The 19,583-nt window shown below is 47.8% G+C and overlaps 1 protein-coding gene across 1 annotated transcript in view; it reads right to left on the bottom strand.

Annotated features, from left to right (window-relative positions):
- Positions 1-529: 529 nt before the first annotated feature.
- Zhx2 (zinc fingers and homeoboxes 2) overlaps positions 530-19,583 on the bottom strand; it is a 142,012-nt gene continuing 122,958 nt past the window's right edge. Inside the window, exons 3-4 of the mRNA XM_021184022.2 lie at positions 15,939-18,657; positions 530-1,786 (exon numbers count right to left, since the gene is read on the bottom strand). Of these exons, the coding sequence (XP_021039681.1) occupies positions 15,943-18,453 (2,511 nt within the window). The 5' untranslated portion in view covers positions 18,454-18,657 and the 3' untranslated portion in view covers positions 530-1,786; positions 15,939-15,942. The remainder of the gene's footprint in view (positions 1,787-15,938; positions 18,658-19,583) is intronic.

Genomic DNA, 19,583 nt, shown 5'->3' with positions numbered 1-19,583 from the left:
TAGACGCTAGAGACATTCGACATCATGGGTAAGAGTCGACTTTGACATTGAAGAGTCTTGGACTCTGTTCTAAGTTCAGGATGACATTGGTCATGATTCTCAGACTAAACCAGATGCAATGCAAAGTAGCTGGTGGTAGCTCATCTAACTAGGAAGGGAGATGGACCTGAGGTCTAAATCTCATTGTGGTTGATTGTCTGACCATGGTATCCACTCCCCTTTCTTCTTAGGATAGGGCTTCTCCTTCTCCTTCTCCTTCTTGGCTAATTGACCAGCTTTTCTTATAGCCAGGTGTTACCATGGCTTTGAATTTTGGTCACGGGAATATGAACAAAAGGGATAATAAAAAAAAAAACAGTTTATGCATGTCTGTGAGTTTGCGCATGTGCATGTGCACACACACACTAAAAAAAAAAAAAAAACCTTAAAAATATATGGCCATAATGAATTGGCAGTGGGAGGTGGCCACGTCAGGACTACAGGCTGAGGCCTCAGGAGCCAGGCGACAATAAAGAACAGGGAGCAGAGGGAAGGTTAGAAAAACGTTTAGTCTTTGCTTTATTGAGTTACAACAGATGAGCAACAAGTTAGAAAAACAGCTTTTATTCAAACTCCCTAGCATTTAATTTGTGCAGTGTACTCCAGTGGGGTCGGGGGTCTGCAGGGTGGGGGAGGGACAAAGACAGCGAACAGAATCCCTGTCTCCACATTTACACGAGCTAGATCTCTTGGCTTTCTTTCTTTAAAAGCTAGGACTAACTAAAAAAAAAAGTGCACTCAGGTATCTAAAATTGGCCCAACACACGCACACGCGCGCGCGCACACACACACACACACACACACACACAAACAACAACAACAACAACAAATCAATCCATTAGTGAGGCTTTGAGCTGAAATCTTGTCAAAAGCCACACCAAGAAAGGCGGTGAGAAGAGAAAAGAAAAGCAGGGATGTTTATCTTGGTACTAACCTAGGCCGGGAAGGCCACTCTTAATTTCCCAAGAGTGATGGTGACATCAACCGTTGTGGGAGCCCTTTCTGCTGGTATTTCAAAAAAGATTTGTAAAGAGGGCAGCCATCTGTTCCCCAATTATCCAAAGCAGTTGAGAAGCCAGCTGAGGCAGGGTCCCCAAAAGGCAGCTGGGGAACTGGGAAGTGTTTGATGCGGAAGGCTCTTTGTGAGATCATTCCACTTTGCACCAGAGGACCCATGTCTGCCCTTCCCACCAAGACATCTCCCAAATGTCAAACTACCTTAAAGAAGAAATCCGTCCTACCTAAAATCCAGTAGATACAGTGGTACTTATGCTAATGCTCCCTCCCCCTCATTACTAAAGTGAAAGGAAGAAAGAGAAAAGAAAAGCAATGTGGTTAGCCCTCCTTCCTAGGGGTGAAACAAAACAAAACAAAACAAAATGCAAACGCCTTACCACAGAAGTGCTGGAAAAAGGAAGTTGCCCTCGATTAAAAAGGTAACAAAATTCCCACATTGTATAAATCAGTTCCAGTCTAGCAAGAGGCGGGGCTGGGGCGAAGGCAAAGGCTACGCACAGGGACCCATTGAAAACGCAGTAGTAGGACTTTGGCACTATGAACAATTCCCACCCAGCCTCTGGGAGGGACAGTGAGAGCTCCAGAGTTCCTGTGGCCTCCAGGCACCACTGAAGCAGGTCTGCTCAGAGTCGCTGGTGAGGTGGCCCACAGCCACTGGGGCCGGGGGCTTTCTTCTCTCTTCAAAGACAGAGCATCTCCCTCATCAGTGCGGAGGTTCAGACCAGCTGCCCTAGAGGGATGACACAAAGCAAAGGAATGTCAGAAAGAGGACTGCCATCTTCTTGGGGTGGAAGGCTTCTTCCCAGGCCTCCTGCAGGGTGGGAACTCCTTCCAAAGCCTTCATGGGGTTTGAAGGAGGGACAGAAGCCCTTCAAGCTGGGACTAGGTTTGAACCTCAAATGCCCCCTGTGGCCTATCTGTATTTAAACACATGATCCCAAGCTGCTGGGTTATTTTGGGAAGCTATGAATATGTTGGGAGGTAAGGCCCAAGGGGAAGAAGCAGGACACCTGGGGAGGGTTTGGGGGGGGTTATGTTATCCCTGGCTGCTCCCCATTCTTTCTGCCTTCTGTCAATCACACGTTCCTTCCCACTGCCGGCATGTTTTGCCACAGTCCAGACCCAGAAACACAGCCCCAAATCACTATGGCCTGACCGCTCTGAACTGTAAGCTAAAATTCCAATGAAGTCACTCTTGTCAGGTATTCTGCTATATTCAAGAAAAGTCTGACCTACAGGGTCTCAAGAGATACTGCCTTGTTTTTCCTAATTTAGGAGTAACTTTAGAGGCACAGGCATAAGCTGACAAGGTGTGTGTGCGCGTGCGTGCGTGCGTGCGTGTGTGTGTGTGTGTGTGTGTGTGTGTGTGTGTGTGTGTGTGTGAGATGTAGAGGTCACAGGACAACTTGTGGAAGTCGCTTCTCTTTTTTTTCCTATGTCTGCTCCAGGGATCAAACTCAGGCTTGGCAATCACCTTCACCAGCTGAGCCATCTTAGTGGCCTTCCTTATATAGATTTTTAAGATGGGTATAATGATAATGATGATAATGATGATAAAATGTTGAGCAATGAGGACAAAATGAGTCCTTGGGACTGATTGACAGGCCAAAAGTCTGACCCAGATAAAGCTTCTCCCGTGGTTCCAAGTTCCGCCCCTCTGCTGGGGTGTAGGACATCAGTCGCCAGTTGTGCAGAGGGGTGCTAAGCTGCATTTACCCTGTGCCCCTGCTGCTGGGTGATAGGCTCGAGGGAAGCACAGATGCACTGCTCAGGGGACAGGAAAACGCAGCCTACCATGAGGAGCCTGGGTGGGGGCTCCCAAGGTCCTGGACATCCAGATGCTGCTGGGTCTTGGGGAGTTGAGGCCTGCAGGCAGAGGGCGATGAATGAGCCCAGGGCTGTGGGATGGGAAACTCCATCTTAGCTCATCAGCAATTGTCCTTAGCTTAGAGGTGATTGTCTGGGAACATGGAGGGGCCTACGGTGGTTCTTGATGAAAGAGACAGTCCATTCTTATCCATATTGTTTACTGACTGTTCATCATGAAAAATGGGTGTAGAGCACCTCCTCAGGGTGGGCCAGAGATTAAATACCTTTTCCAGAAAGGAATGTTCAGGAAGGGAAGCTGATTGGCCAAACCCTCAGGACCTCTAGATACCTCTTTAGCATGGAGAACTCTATTCTGATGATTTAGGTGACCGTAGGTCACATTCCCATGTAGGGAGTGTGGTCATGTGGCAGGGGACTGGTCCGAAGCAGGTGAAGCTCCTACCATTCTCTGGTATGAGGTTCCGGGGGTTCCAACCAGCTCAACCTTACCAAGTTTCCTGGCACGGTCCACTGTCCCACCTCCCCGACTCTTTTTCTCTCTCTTCAGTTATCCCAACTACATGTGCATGGCTCCAGACCCTGAAAGCATTTTTCAGCTCTCTTGGACTCTAATTCTCCTCTGATGTTCCCAGAGTATGTGGCCGTGGGAGGGCTCAGGATATGGGAACTGGCAGAGCTGTCAAAGTGAGGCTGGAAATGGGACCCCTGTATAAGGGCATCAGATGCTCATGGTCCAAACCTAAAGGCCAGTAAGTGCCCCATAAGCTAGTCTTGTTTCCTCTAAGGTGCACAGTCCTGCTACGTGTAAAGTGAGAGTGAATGAGTCTGTGTTCCTCACAGTCCTATTGTGTGCACATTGAAGGAAGCATGGTTGACAGAGCTAGTTCTGATCCCATGGTCCCTTCACCATCTGCAACAGTCATTCTTCCATCAGTGTATGCCAGCATCGGGCTCCTGATCAGAGAGAGGCCCTGGCACACTGGGTATGGTCCTGCTTCCGTGTTATCGAAGGGCATTCTTGAGTCACCCTGTTTCCTCTCTGTACCACCTTGACATGCTGCTCTGGGAACAAGGCCCAGTCTCTATGAAGTCTCAGGCCCCTCAGGAATGAGATCAGACATAACTGGGGAATATTCTGCCTTTTCTTTTCCATTTCACCAGCTCGCTGTTCTTCCAGTCCCTGACCTCATCATACATAGTGTTGTTCCCAAGTCACACATCCAAGACACCTTCCAGAGTGACCATCACATACTGCCTTCAGTTGTCTGGTTGAGTGTATGCTGGTGTGAGGTGGTCAGGCCATTTGTGGTACCCGTAGTGTTTGGTGCTGGCCCTAGCCACCATCTCCCTGGAGTGCACACATGGGATACCCAACAGGCATTTGTTAGTGAGTGGAAAAGCAGAGTGAGGAGCTGTTCCAGCCGTAACTGCTGTACAGCGAGTGGCAAAGTCCACCCTGGAGCCTTGGTTGTTTTCTTTATAACCTATCACTGTGCTGTGTCTGTGTAGCTACCTCCCTAGGGAGTCTTATTGCTTGGTTGGATACCACCCAGCAGAGCAGGCATGCCCCATGGGTCACCTCACCCCAGAGCTTTGGAGGAAACTGCAAGGCCACTAGGCACACTTTCTTATGGCCTCATTGGAAAGGCTTTACCTCAAGGAAATCCGACCTCAATAAACCCAGGGACTGGAAGCCTCCTGCATCTGTCTGGAGGATAATTTATCATGTGGAAAATACTAATTCTTTGGCAAAATCTGTTTCCCTAGTATTCTACATGTTGGCAAAACATGAAAAAACAAACAAAAACCAAAACAACAACAATAACAAAAAAACCCAGAATCAGCTTTTTCTTTTTCTTTTTTTTCTTTTTTCCACCATAGGACTTTCTTTCCAGCCCCTGAGAACTTGGGAGAGAATAACTCCACTATCTGAGAGAGATGGTGAATATCTTCCCATAACATACTCTTATATTCTGTCTGTCTGTCTGTCTGCCTATTTGTCTGTCTGTCTCTCAAACTACCCTATTCCTCTACTTCAGTGATAACTGGCTGCTGGTGATACTGTGAGGCTGAAGATAAGTCCCTTGTCCTCTGTGGCTGCTGGCATGCAGATGTCCATTTATGGCTCATCTTGTTCCTCACACTCCAGGGAGGAGGAGCTGGAGAGCCGTTGGAAGCAAGGATGAACGCTTTCCTAGGTCTGGTACTGTTTCTTCACCTCACCATGCTCAGTCTAGCTTGTTCTTAAGGTTTTACTGCTGTGAACAGATACCATGACTAAGGCCACTCTTATAAGGACAACATTTAATTGGGGCTGGCTTACTACACGTTCAGAGGTTCAGTCCATTATCATCAAGATGGGAGCATGGCAGCATCCAGGCAGGCATGGTGCAGGAGGAGCTGAGAGTTTTACATCTTCATCTGAAGGCTGCTAGCAGAGTACTGGCTTCCGGGAAGCTAGGATGAGGATCTTAAAGCTGACACTCACAATGACAAACCTACTCCAAAAAGGCCATACCTCCTAATAGTGCCATTCCCTGGGCCAAGCATAAACAAACCATCACAAGCCTCCTCAGAACAATGCTGTGTTCTACGTGGATATTTTGGGAGGTCGTCATCCAAGCTAGCCATCTCTCAACACATTTGCTAAGGGAAGATGCTTTCCTTGTGGGGTCAGAGGGGATGTACAGCCACTGTGCCCTTATCTGAAGCTGACAGTTATATCTCTTAGACTCTAAAGGTTAGGCATCTTAGGGCCATGCAGCTTCGTAGGCTGGGACGCTGTTTCACCAATGAGGGAGCAGAAAGGGAGCCTTGAATCCAACACGCCCAGGGTTCAAAAAGTACCAAATGTGTCCAGATTTGCAGTGGGGCATGTTAAAATGCCCATCACACTGATGTGCCATAAATCCTGATTCCAGTGGCATGGAGCCTGGGAGCCTGGCTTTGGTCTTTCATCTGGAATGTATGTGTGTGTGTGTGTGTGTGTGTGTGTGTGTGTGTGTGTGTAGATAGGCTAAGCTAGTGTACTGCTTACTCACCGAGGGCTGGCTCTATGCTAACCATTTCATACAATAATCATGGGTCCTCTGTTGCTGTTGGGAAGAAAACTGCTTTCAGTTTAACTGTGGTTCCTCTGTCGGTCATCATTAGGTTTTGGATAGGGGTGGGTTCAAGAGGATACAGAGCTAGATTACTGGGGGAATAAAGGGTGTACTAGAAGAGTTTTTTTAATAGCCATGGCTAGAGAGACAGAAAGGCAACAGCACGGGGGAGACTCTGAGGATAGCTTAGGCCTCAGCGACAGAGACAGACAGCGTGGCCGGGGCTCGGAAGACAATCTGAGCCGGTGTGGCAGAGGAGGGAGTCTCTTCTTAGAGCTTTGAGGGTAGGGATGGGTTTCATTGCAAGAGCCTGCAGCCATGCTCTCTGATCCCCAGATTCCCAGGCAGAGGCGTGGAAGGGTGGAGAGAGCAGGGTGTGTTGCTTTGATGTACTTTGACTCCCCCCCCCACACACACACACAACCCTCACCCTGGGCACTGGATTGTCTATTATTTAGGGGCCCAGAGACCATGTCTCAGCAGGATGCCTGTTGCTATCTGTGAAAGTGAGAGAGAAGGCTGCTGCAGGCATTGTGACCCAGTAGAGGCTAGATTCTAACTTTACATTCTGACAGTAATCCTCCCCCGACTTTACTGGTATTCAAAACCTTGCATGACAGTGTATACAGTCTGGTGAATTTGGATGTACACATATTCACAATAGTGTCAGCGAACCCAATAATAAGCATATTTGTCCCCTGCAAAAATGTTTCCTCCCTGTTTATTTTTTCCTGGTGGTAAGGACACTTAATATGAAATCTGCCCTACTAACATATTTGTAGTATATAATACCTGGTTGTTCACTATGGCACTCTAGGCACTTCCACAGGACAGCAGATCTCTAGAAGATACTGCACCATTCTACCCACAGTGTGACCCTCAAGCTCCCCCAACACCATCCTCTTGTCTATGTCTAAAGCTCTCCAGAACATTTCCGAGTCATTTGTCTCCTTGGGGGTAGAGGGCAATGGTCTGACTTTAATTAGAACTGAGGAAGAGAACTTAAGTTGACATGAAAGGGGATTAAGCAACTTCCAAGGGGACTTAGAAAACTGTCATTTCAAGCTGACCTCAGAGCAGACCTGGGTCCAGTTTGCCTCATCTGGCTAAAGCTCTCATTTATAGGATAGCTTGGGGGGCTTCTGGGTAGGAGAACTTGCTGAGACCCAAAGGTTGGGTAAATCCCACCCCAGGCTGATCAGGGGGCTCAAGTGCGGTTGGCATCTGAGGGCCACTCGGCTCCTTCTTCTCCCTTCCACTGGCTGGCAGAGCCCATTGGGGTATAAGAGAATCTAACTACAGTGGAATCAAATCTTAGTTAGGGGGGACTCTGAAAGTGGCATTTCAGTTTCATTTCTGTTGCTGTTATAAACCCCCCTTAACCAAAAGCAACTTAAGGGAGGAAGGGTTTGTTTGAGCTTACTACTCTAGAGCACAGTCCATCATTAAGGGAAGTCAAGGCAGGAACTTGAAAGCAGGCCTGTCTGTTAGTCCACACCACATTGTCTCTGTCTAGAAACTCACTGTGTTCACAGCCAAGGGAATAGTACAAGCAGGGACTATGGAGGAGGCTGCTTGCTGGTCCCTAGACTGGCTTATAGTCACTTAGCTTTCTTATATAGCTGGGACCTCCGACATGAAGTAACAACTAAAACACGCCCATAGGCCAATCGGGTTATACATCTAGGTTTGGGTTTGAATCCCAAACTACTTTCTATCTTGGATTGACCGTGGATAAGTCATCTTTCTTTGCTTCTTTCTATGGGCCATACACGAAGAAACTCACGCTGACTGCAGAGTTACTGAGAAGGACGAATGATCGTGTGTAAGGTGCTTGAGTTATGCCTGGCATGGTCAGTACTCAGTGAATGACAGCCCGTGTTGCTGTCACAGGCCTCTCAAGCACACCCGTCTTGATATACAGTGAGTGGATGGCATGAGCTTGTATGAGATGGGTCCACGACAGAAAATGCCAGTCTGGAAAGGCAGGAAATAACGAGCCAAGCTCACCATATGCAAAGGCAGAAAAAAAAAGTTCACAGGTGTCTCTACTGAACAGGTGCCGCCGCTCTTAATGCTGGCACCTATGTATTATCTCATGTATTATCTCATTTAATTCCAACAACAACAGCAGCAGCAACAGCAGCAGCAGAAAGCTCTTTAGGTGTTACAGACTGAACCGTATGTGCATATCATAGCCCTGTATTTGCAGATAAGACCTTTAAGTAGGTAACTGAGTATAGAGAAATTACATCCTAATCTAATAGTACTGGAGGTAAGCAGAGAGAAAGATCCTGGGGGTGTGAGCACACAGTGGAGAGTCCATGTGGGCATGGACTGAGAAGGCAGCCTTCTGTAAACTAACGAGTGCAACCTCGCTGGATACTAGTGGCTCTGACTAGCTCTTGACCATGAACTTCGAGCCTTCGGAACTGTGAAAAATGATGTTACTTAAGCAGTCTGGGATTCTGTTACAGGAGCCTCATTGGGCCTTACAGCAACTAAACGGTTGCTGTAATTCATGCTTTGGTGTTGTCCACCGTCACTCCTCCCTTCACCCAGAGACTCTGACTTCCTCAGCAGGGATACAGATGCTGCTGAGCACAGTCCCCTTTTCTGGGGAGCTACAGGAGTTTCATGAGCAGCCGATCTTACAGGGAACTTTGAACAATCCTATGGATTCAGTTTTAAGACTACTTTAACCGAGTAAATATACCAATAAAGCAAACCATGTGAAAGTGCTGGTTTCTTTGGTGGTGCCCAGGGAGTGGCACTATTTGAAGGTGTGGCCTTGGAGTAGTTGTGGCCTTGTTGGAGTAGGTTTGTCACTGAGGGAGTGGGCTCTCAGACCCATCTCCTAGCTGCCTGGAAGCCAGTTTTCTCCTAGCAGTCTTCAGACGAAGATGTAGAAGTCTCAGCTCTTACTGCACCATGTCTGCCTAGACTCTGCCATGTTTCCGTCTTGATGAAAATGGACTGAACCTCTGAACCTGTAAGCTAGCCCCAATTAAATGTTGTCCTTATAAGTGTTGCTTTGGTCATGGTGTCTGTTCACCGCAGAAAAACCCTATCTAAGACAGGTATTGAGAAGTTACACTTTGGCCATAGTGTTTTGTGTATTTGGCTTGTGTGTTTGGCTTGAGTGACAAGTGTCCTCTGCGGGTTCATGTGCTTGAACACTTGGTTCCCAGCTAGTAACGATGTTTTGGAAGGTGCGGAAGCTTTGCTAGGTAGAGCTTTGCTGGAGGAAGTGAGCTGTTTTATTTCAGGGTCCCATCCTCTTTCTCTTGGCTTCCTGACTGCTCATGCAAGGTGACCAGCTGGCCCCTGCTCCTGCCACTGTGAGTTTCCCACCATGATAAGATGTATCCCTGGAATTGTAAGTAGGAAAGAGCCCTTTCTTTCCTTAAATTGCTTCTCATCAGGTATTTGGTTGCAACAAGAAAGGTAACTGTTACAATACGCGGCAGTGTGGTGTGTAAAGTATGGACGTTCCTTAGAAACAAACAAGCAACAACAACAAAATCCAGCCACCCTCAACCACAACATCAAACAAAACAAAAACCTCAAAATAGAGCTCTAGCTCTCTGATCTAGCTCTATAGCCAAAGGACTCAAGGGAACACAAACTAGAGATATCTACACAGCCATGTTGACTGAAGCCTGGTCCACAAGAGCCATGTGTCTATATGCAGTAAGTCTACGGTGTCTATCAAAAGACAGACAGGCAGACAGAACCCGATATTGTGCATGGAACACAACGGGACATTTCATTATAAAGGAAAACAAAATCTTGTCACAGATGGGTCTGGAACTCGCTGTGTTAAGAGAAGTAACCCAGACACAGAAAGACAAACAACAAAAGCAAAGAGAGCAAAACAAGCCAGCACTAGCCTTGGGAGCACCAGAGTGACTCGGAGGGAGTAAGAAGGAGGTGTGGGAGTGAAGAGGGAGGGCATAACTAAAGCATGCCCAAGGATGTCATAAAGAAACCCCAAGTCTGCACAAATAACATGGTTTTAGTAATTATAATTAAAACACAAGATAGAGAGATATCAGGAAACACACACACATGCATGCACTCACGCCCCCCATTCCATGATCCTTCCTTCTCTCTCTCATACACACACACACACACACACACACACACATACACACACATGCTCCATGATCCCTCCTTCTCTCTCACACACATATATACATACATATACATACAGATATGCTCCACAATCCCTCCCTCTTTCTCTCTCCATGATCCCTCCTTCTCTCTCTCTCTCCCCCCCACACACACAGACTCTCTCTCTGTCTCTCTTTCTCTCTCTCTTCATCTCTCTCCATAATCTCTCCCTCCCCCCTTTTCTCCCACCCACCCACATATTCCATGCTTCCTGTCTCTGAACTGTTTTGGGATTCTACCAGCAAGAAGGCCATCAGCAGATGGTCACTCAACTATGTACTTCCAGGAGTGTAGCCCAAATCAGTCTCCTTTCATTCGAAACTGTCCAGCCTGCCTTACTAGCTGATGGACAGAGACATCCATGACTGAGTGTCTCTTCTGCCTGTGCACAGGGAACCAGGGACTGAAGAGGTGAGGTGGGGCCCTTGACTTCAAGAGTCTAGTGGGGAAGAGAGGAGGAAAACTAGTGATTAGCATTCATTCATTCATTCATTCTCATTCATTCACTCATTTATATTCATTTGTTCACTCATCTATATATCGACAGCTAATCTGTACAGTGTGTGAGGGATGGATATATATATATATATATATATATATATATTTATATTTATATATATGTGTGTATAAATATTCTGGACCCTAAGTTGTATCCAACATGCAACAATTAAGCAGCCTTAAGTATTTTAAGGAAGCTAAACCATGGCAATTATTATTATTACTATTTTTATTAACATTTCACACCCTCCCTGAGCTATTGCTAATCATCAAGAGTTGGAAACTGTTAGAAATCTGGAGCCCATGAAGATAGTGGCTGGAGATCTGGAGCCAAATTTAGACACTGGCTGAGTGAATCCTGGTGCCTTCTTTCAGGTTTCTGAGTTTCCTTTGTTTGAACGTGAAGAAAGCTTGAACACATGAGTTTTTACCAGAAAAGCCACCTTTTTCCCTCAGGGCTCCTCCAATTTCTGTGTGCATAGTTCTCATAAGACAGTCCAGATGGCGGGGGTTGGAGACAGGGCTGAGTGATTAAGAATACATAATGTTCTTGCAGAAGACCCAAGTTTGGTTCCCAGAATCCAAGATGGGCAGCTCATAATTGCCTGTAACTTCAGCTCCAATGGTTCTAACACCCTCTTCCACCCTCCTTTGCCCTGTGTGCATAACCCTCACCCTCTCTGTTCATATAATTGAAAATAAAAATTTAAAAAGTCTTTAAAAAGAGCCATCCAGATGGATTTCTGCTTTATGGATGTCTTACCCCTTTAGGCTGAGATCCAGGTAGGGCTGTGTGTTGTTGGTTTTTTTTTTTTTTTTTTTTTGGCAAAGCCATGAACTTTCATAGTGTCTGGCACGAAGTGGGTTCTCTGAGGCTCCTGCTGAGCAGTGTGCTATGGCTTGTGTTTTGAGGCTCCTTCCCCATCTTAGGACACTCTTTCAGAGGCTCTTGAGTGTTTGAGAGGTGGGAAATGACTGGTGTTAGTAAGCCACTGGGGCCAGGCCTCTGAAGACTATATCTTCTGTGGTTCTGAGCTGTTTATCTGCTTCCTGGGCCACACTGTAGTGAAGCCATTGCTGAGGATGGAGGTGACCCTGTCCCCGTGCTTTTCCTATGAACCAATGATGAATTTCCGCTTCCTAAGTTGTCGCTGTCATATATATTCTTACAGTAACAAGAATGCAATTAATACAGAATGTTAGCTTCCACTCCCAAGCAAATTATGACTGCATTCTGTTTGTTGGCCTGGGCAATGGAATGGTGCTGTCACTGAAGCAAGTGCTGGCCCCAGTGATTAGACACTGGCCTGATAGATGAAAGGTGGTTCCAAGTGTTAACTGATAACAGCTTTTGTGCTCTATGAGATGGAGGAAAAGCTGTGCCTGACTCCCTAGATGGTGGGGAGGTTCAAAGGACTTTCGAGGTATGTTTCAGAGAAACCTAAGCATATTGTATATGCCAATGAATGGAAGCTTATCATCATTATCATCACCATCACCACCACCATCACCAGTCGCAGCAGCAGCAGCAGCAGCAGCAGCAGCAGCAGCAATAAGATAGTTCATCTGATCACACATTCAGACATAAGCTTGAGAATGTCTTGCCTAAGTAGGTTGACTCAGTTTTAGAGGGAAAAAAGTATATTTTCCTAACCTCTCTCTAAGTAATGTCTATCAATGAGATAAATAAGAAATTATGCAAACCCTAAGCCTGAACCAATACAACGTTATTCAAGGACTAGGAAGGATGACTGATGGCTGTGCCTAACCTTAAGGCTGAGGTGAGCCACGGCCATGGAGCTTGCAGATATTCACGTTTAGGGGCTGATTAGGGGAACTACTGAATCCTGTAGGGGAAAATCCAATCCTTGAGCCCCATGGAGTTGCTTCTCTCAAGGCTTGCTACCGTTCCGCCATCTTGGGTTTCATATAACACCTTCATAAGGTTAAAACCATCAATTATTTTTGGGATTACGATATATGTTTCCATTGCAGATAACTGCAATTTCCTAGATATATCTTGTGTGTGTGCGTGTGTGTGTGTGTGTGTGTGTGTGTGTGTATGTGCGCATGTGTGTGTGTGTGTGTGTGTGTGTGTATAAGTCAGAGGTTGATGCTGGGTTTCTTCTTTAAGCATTCTGCATCTAAGGTTTTGAAATAGGACCTCTCATGAACCTGGAGCTTGTAGGGTTTGGCTAAACTGGTTGGCCAGTGAGCTCTGAGATCCTCCCGTCTCTGCCTCCCTAGTGTTGGGATTACCCGTGTGTACCACTGCTGTGCTCAGACTTGTACAGGGACTCTCAGCCATCAGTTTAATCAACTGAACCATCTCCTCAGTCCCAATGCACAAGTTAGGCAGTACCCATGGATTTTAAGAGATCCATAATCTAGGAAGACTTTTTTTCCACTCTGTAAATTAGAGGATATCTCTCAGGGGTGCTTCTGGTTAGGACTTGGGCCGGTTTTCAGATGCTCTGCCTGTGTGGCCTGTAGGCCCTTCCTCTATAGCACGGTTCCCTGAACTGTCAAGAGGCCATCATGAATATGTGATACCAGCAGATGCTGAACAGCTCCAGTATCTAGTTTAGGAATATCTGCAGCTCACGACTGAGGTTCTTCCTCATAAACAGAAAATGGGGATACAGGTAGTTTCCTACATCTCTGAGTGGTCTGATGTTAATTCAACACTCAACTTCCAAACCCCTGGGCATTCTCCTCACCCTGGAGTAGACAGTGGAGAGTTATTAAATGGAGAGGAAAGGCTGTGGCCAACAGCAATGGGACATTTCTGCCTGTCAGAATGCAGAGAATTGACAGGCATCGGGAAGAGTGGGAATCTAGAATTCAGCTGGAGAATGGATGGAGGGATGTGTGTTTCTTGCTGTCTGAGGCTCACATTTTGGATTATAAGACTATATAGAGTTACCTCTGCCAGAGAACTAGGTGAGAACACAGCATCCCAGGCTAGGCTGCTGCTCCTCCGGAGACCTTCACCTCTCTTCCCTTCTCCTTCCCTAAGGATTCATTCTGTGATCCTTGCAGCTTTGTTTCCCTCAGGCCTCAGGGAATGAGGCCATCATAGCCTACCCAGATGGTGTATCCCTTTGGGGGAAGGGATGCCAACAGGTGGCCCTGTCTCTCTTACCCTGCTGCCCCTAGGCTCCCTCTTACCCAGCTGTGGGGAAGAGCCTGTGCTGGGGTACTTGCATCCTCATGTTCAATTCAGCCAACACAGCTGGTTCAAAGTAGCTTCAGCATCCTAGAGAAGACAGTTAGCTTCGCCTTCAGTTTGCTTCTTTTAATCATTAACAGAGCTGCAGTACTTCCTGGCAATGACAATCCTCTTCTGGTCCTCACATGTAATGTTCCTTTGCCATCTCTGGACCTTGGCCCATGCTGCTCTTTCTGCTTGAACAACTCTTTTCTTTGTCTAATTTCTTGACTCTCCTAAAAGCTACGCCAAAGTCAGTGTCCTTTCTTCTCTTAACCCCTTATGATATCCAGTCTGGGTCTGCCTCCAACGAGTACCCACACCACAGTGCATGTCCCCATCCTATCACATGCCACACTGGCTAGTGATGGGAAGTTCTGTCTCTGCCCTCAGTCCACAGGAGCTATGTTGGGGACGGGAACTGCACTGTCCATCTCCCTCCATTGTCTTTTGGTATCTACCATGGCAGCCACAGGATGCTCAGAATATACTGTTGAACGGAATGGAACCTACTGTCCACTCTAGGGTGGGAAGAAATAGCAACGTTGTAAATTCTTGTCATGGATCAAGATCAAGAAGAGAAGCTCAGGGCCAGCTCCATCATTCATGCAGACACAAACCAAGACAAGACAAGACAAGACAAGACAAAACAGAATGACTCTGCTTCTACAGGGAAGACAGCTAGACTGGCAGGCCTTTCTAAGAAGGTGGGGAAATGGCTAGAGAGAGGGAAGACGCCAAGGAAGCCAGACAGAAGTGGCTTGTTGATACTCCTGTTGATCTCAGGACTCGCACCTATCACCAGCACCTCCTCTTCGGGCTATATCCTTGCTCAGATCCACTGGCAGTTCCGCAAGGAGATGTGATGATACTCCGGGGTTGACAGTGCATTAAACTGTTGCCGGGACTGGCTGGGAGAAGCAGCTTCCTGAGGGTTTTACTGACTTGCTGGACACCTCATTTTTATCACACAATAGTGGAGTTACTAAGGAACAACACAGCTGGCCCACGTTGTTTAAGTTCATCAACAATGAGGTGTGTGATTTCTAGGGGTTCCTTCAGGACCATACCCACCACCCTGGAGACTCTAGCCCTTATGTGAGAGGGTAGCTTGGGAGGCCCCTTCCATGGCTGAAGTGACTTCTGGAGCAGCTCACCTGGTCAGATCATGGCAGGCGTTTCAGGCTTGCGTTTCAGGCTGCTCTTGTGATCTCTCAGCCAAGCAGCCCCTCCTCCCACCTCCTTTTCTCTCCCGCAGCCAAGCCAGATGCTATGCTGGGGTTTGACTTGCACTGACCTCTTGGGAAGCAAACACACCAAGGGCTTCAAGGCCCGTCCCATTATGTGGATGACATGGCCATTAGTAACCATGGTAACCTCCCTTCCCTGGCTTTTGTGGCTCCTCAGGTCTAAATTTGCACAGGTCTTGTCCCGGATTTGAGGGAGTTACTGCGAGGCAAGCAGAGAGGCACCTTTTCCTGAGAGGCCTAAGCAAGGAGGGAGCCATTGTCAAAGCCCTTCAGGTGCAAAACAACAACCTTGAATCTCCAATTCAGTAAACTTGAAATAAAACAAAAAAAAAAAAAAGGGAAAAGATGCAATACACTCCTTTCCTTCTTGGGTTTGTGTGTGTGTGTTGTGTATGTGTGTGTTTTCTATAGCTATGAACATAATACACACAGAGGGTGTGTTGGTCTAACAGTTTGAGAGGACTCAAGTATGAGCAGGCCTGGAGGTTGGTGTCCAAACAGGCCCAGGTAGCAGGGCATCCTGCTGAGACCAGCCTTACAGACAAGCTTATAGGACTAACAGGCCTTATTCCAAAGAACCTTGAAAAAGGATGTATCTGACACACACACACACACACACTATATATATATATATATATATATATATATATATATATATATATATGTCAATATATATTGACAATCAATACATTAATTTAAAGAAAGAACACTGTCTTTGTCAACATCTTGGAACTCATCGTCTATGTTAACGCTGCCAATAAAAAAAAGGAAACCTGCATTCGCCCATTCCTTGGAGTAAACAGGCAGATTTACCTGTCTAGGCTTGGCCGGCCTCTGCAGGGGTGCTGTCGGAGTCGGAGTCTGCCCTCTCCACTGTGCCTTCTGCTACTCTCCGGCTCCAGCTACCCCACTTCTCTGAGATGGCGTCCTCCTCACCAACCGTCACCTCCACAAAGTCCACGATGCCTGACTCCTCGTTCTCCTCACTGCCCTGGCCGTCTCTGCTGCCCTCCGATCTGTCTGAGGTGGCCTCTGAGGGCTTGCCTGCCAAACAGTCCTTGGTTGGATCACCACCCACTTTCATCCTCGGGACCAGCTTCTCGGAGTCCTCCTCGCTGAGTGCTTTGGGGTCCTTGGCATACTGGTGAGCCGCCTCGCTTCCATTCTTTGGGCTCTCAGCAACTTGTTTTGCCGCCTTTCTCGATACGGCATCACGACCACGGTCATCTGACAGGTGATGCCGCTGGTACTGCTCCAGCCAGCTCAACGTCCCAGTTTTTAGTAAGCATCTGTTCTCCTTGAACCAGCGCACAATCTCAGTTCGGACCAGGCCGGTCTTGGCGGCTAACTGATCGTACTCCTGAGGAGTGGGCCACTGGGTTCTTGCAAAAGTGCTCCTGAGCAGGTGAACCTGTTCTTGATTTTGTACGATTGCTGATGAAGGATTGGGCAAAGAACCAGCTAACTGGGCACCAGAGAGCTGATCAAGTCGGGATAGAGCACCATTGGGGGCTACCACGTCTGAGCCCTTTTTGCCAGACCCCATGGAATCCAACACAGCCTGCTCCATGCTGTCTCGAAGCTTCCGCCTCTCTGAGAACCAGGAGTCGATTTCCCTCCTGCTCAGCTTGGTCTCCACTCTCAGCCGTTCCACTTCTGCCTGGGTGGGAAAGGAGCTTTTCAGAAAGCTGTCTTCCAGGGTTTTCAACTGTCCTTGGCTTTTCTCTTTGAACTTCTGCGGGGCAAAGTCTGGGTATACATGGTAGGTGCGACCGTGCCGGGTGCCAGTAATGGCCATCTGGTCTTTGGCAAGGGATTCGCTGGTGATGTGGACGATGCCCCTCTGACACCGGTAGCGGTGGTCACTGAACCACTTCTTGATCTCACTCCTCGCAAGGCCTGTCACCTCAATGAGCCGGTAGACCTCAGCATCGTCAGGGAACTGGCTCTGTAAGAAGCTTGCCTTGAGGTGAGCAATCTGTAGCTTGGTCTTCTTGCGGTCGCTAGCTGGGGTGAGCGGGGTATTGGCCACCTTGGGTGGAGGTTCTGGCACCTGGGCGATGTGTGGACGCTTCGGCTCAGGGGCAGCTTGAGGAGTCACCAGAGGTCTCTTCTGGCCATGGTTGGTCACCCCAGCCACCGCAAGTGTGATGGGAGAGCATGAGACAGTTGTTGACCCGCTTGTCACTTGAGTCAGCACCAGGCTGGGCTGGCCAAGGATCTGGCATGGTAGGGCTGTCTGGAGGATGGGCTGTGACACTTTTGTGGGAGTCAGCTGAGCAGGAAGCACAGTGATAGTCGGGGGCACTGACTGAATCGTGCCGTTAAACATCTTCTTCCGGGCCTCCTCCACCTCCTCTGGGGACCAGCTGATACCGTGCTTTAAACGCTGGGTGGCAAACCAGATTCGGATGTGCTCCTCTGGGTGTTTGGAGGCTGCCGTCAGCCAGGAGAGCTCAGCCTGGGTGGGATAAGGGAACTTGTTGAAGGAGTTGATCATGGTAGCATTTGTGTCCAGGGCAGAGTTGTATTTGGTAGTATTCAGCGGGACGGGGACCTTGGGGACAAGGTTGATATTTGGTGGCAGCTGTACAGAAGGCATGACATGTCCCAGTGAATCTTGAAGGAGCTCCACGCTTCCTAGTCTGGAGAGGATCTCAGCTGTGTCTGTCACCAGGCGGGCGGTCCCTTCCATGTGGTTTTCTGGGGCAGCCTCATCAGGCTTCTTGGGCACTTTCTTGGCATCTGCCTTCGGCTTTCCTGTCTTTGTCATGGGGGTTTTTCCTACTGAGACCCCAGGGTCGTTATCACTACTTCCAGGACCACTGGCAGCGATGGGCATGGCGTGGTTGGTGGCTTCGATGGACTGTTCTAGAACCGTCTGATTATTGCGCTTGATTAATTTCAGCTTGAAGTTGGTCTCCCCCGGATGGAACTTGGAGTTGTGGTCAGACAAGGAGTCATACTTTTTGGTTGTGAAGTTACATTCGGCACATACGTAGAGGGGGTTGAGAATCACGTTAGGATGTTGCGTGTCCACGTGTTCTGTGAACTCATTCAGATTTTGCGTGGAATAAGGGCAGTATTTGCACTCATAACCGCCCTGTAGTTTTTTGGACGGGTTCTCCCCCAGAGATTTCACCTCAACCACTTCGTTTTCTTTGGACGAATGTTCAGGTTCCGCTGCCCAGCTGTCCTTTGTCACGTCGGACGGTGGCATGCCCGCTCCTTTGTCTTTGGCCCTGTCTGCCTCCTCCAGCATATCTTGTTCCAGTACCTGTGATGTCCGAACCATGCACGGAGTTGTAGATTTCCGTTTGCTTGCCATGCTGTCTGCCTCTGAGCAACGCTTCTTTCTGGAGTGGGTAGGTGGGTTCAGGACAGTGAGATTCTCAGCTTTTGGCTCTACTCCCTCTCAAATGCCTTTGGCTTCCCTTGGTTGCTGAAGTCTTCCGGGTGAGTGTTTCAGAAGGATTTCAGCACAGACAATTGTAACTGTAGCAATCTCTGAGCAAACCAGGCAGCTTCCTATCTGTGGGACAAGAACAGAGCCAGACTCAGCGACTCTTCGCTATGCAAAAGAAACCAGCTTTTTGTTCCCATGACCCACCCCAACTGGCACTAAATCAAGCACACATGTAAGCCCCCATGGCGGGCTGGCAGTGGGTTAGAAACTTGAAAGGCAATGTTCTCTTCTTTTCTCTGGGAAGAAAGTGGAACCAGGCAAGCAAACAAGCTTGGGGTCTCCATGCTCAGAGACACAAAGTTACGGGAGAGAATAAAGATCCTAGGCTCTTCAGAAGTGCAGAGTGGGGTGCACAGAATAAGCAAGGTGTTGCAAGTTGCTTTTTTATCTGTGCAACATCAGAGGCAAGACACCTAACTGGAGTCTGCAGATGGGTTTCCATGGCATTTCAATGCTGTAAGAGAGCCTGGTGTGGAGACACCTGCCTGTGAGGCATGTACTCAGATGGCTGAGGCACTGAGATCATGGGTGTCATTTCAAGGCTAGCCTGAGTTAAATAGTGAGATTCGGTCCCAAAACACAACCACCAAAAAAAAAAAACCCCAAAAACCAAAAAAAACCCAAAAAACAAAACAAAACAAAACCCCCAAAAGCAAACAAAACCCAGTAAAAATAAAAATAGATGCGGACACGTTGCTTCAGATCATAAAAACACAAGTATAGAAAATGTAGGGCCTGTATAAAGAATGATGTGAACCACTATTCCAAGTGAAGTCCTTCCCTTCTTCCTCTCAAATAGTAGCCCATTTTCACTTAAAGGGGCAGCATGGTATTGCATTATAGGGACGCGACACTGTTTTGTATGTTTGTGACTCTAGGGTGGCCTTGCCCTCCCCAGCACAGCCTAGGATGGCCGTGAAGTCTGGCTTCTCTTGCTGTAGTCTCCTGAGTGCTGGGATCTCGGGCCTGTGCTCTCATGGTTGGCTCAGTTT

The sequence above is a fragment of the Mus caroli genome, chromosome 15, assembly GCF_900094665.2.
Source record: "Mus caroli chromosome 15, CAROLI_EIJ_v1.1, whole genome shotgun sequence".
In the NCBI taxonomy this organism is placed as follows: domain Eukaryota; kingdom Metazoa; phylum Chordata; class Mammalia; order Rodentia; family Muridae; genus Mus; species Mus caroli.
The sequence above is the reverse complement of the archived record's forward strand: the minus strand, read 5'-3'. Positions and strand labels throughout refer to the sequence as shown.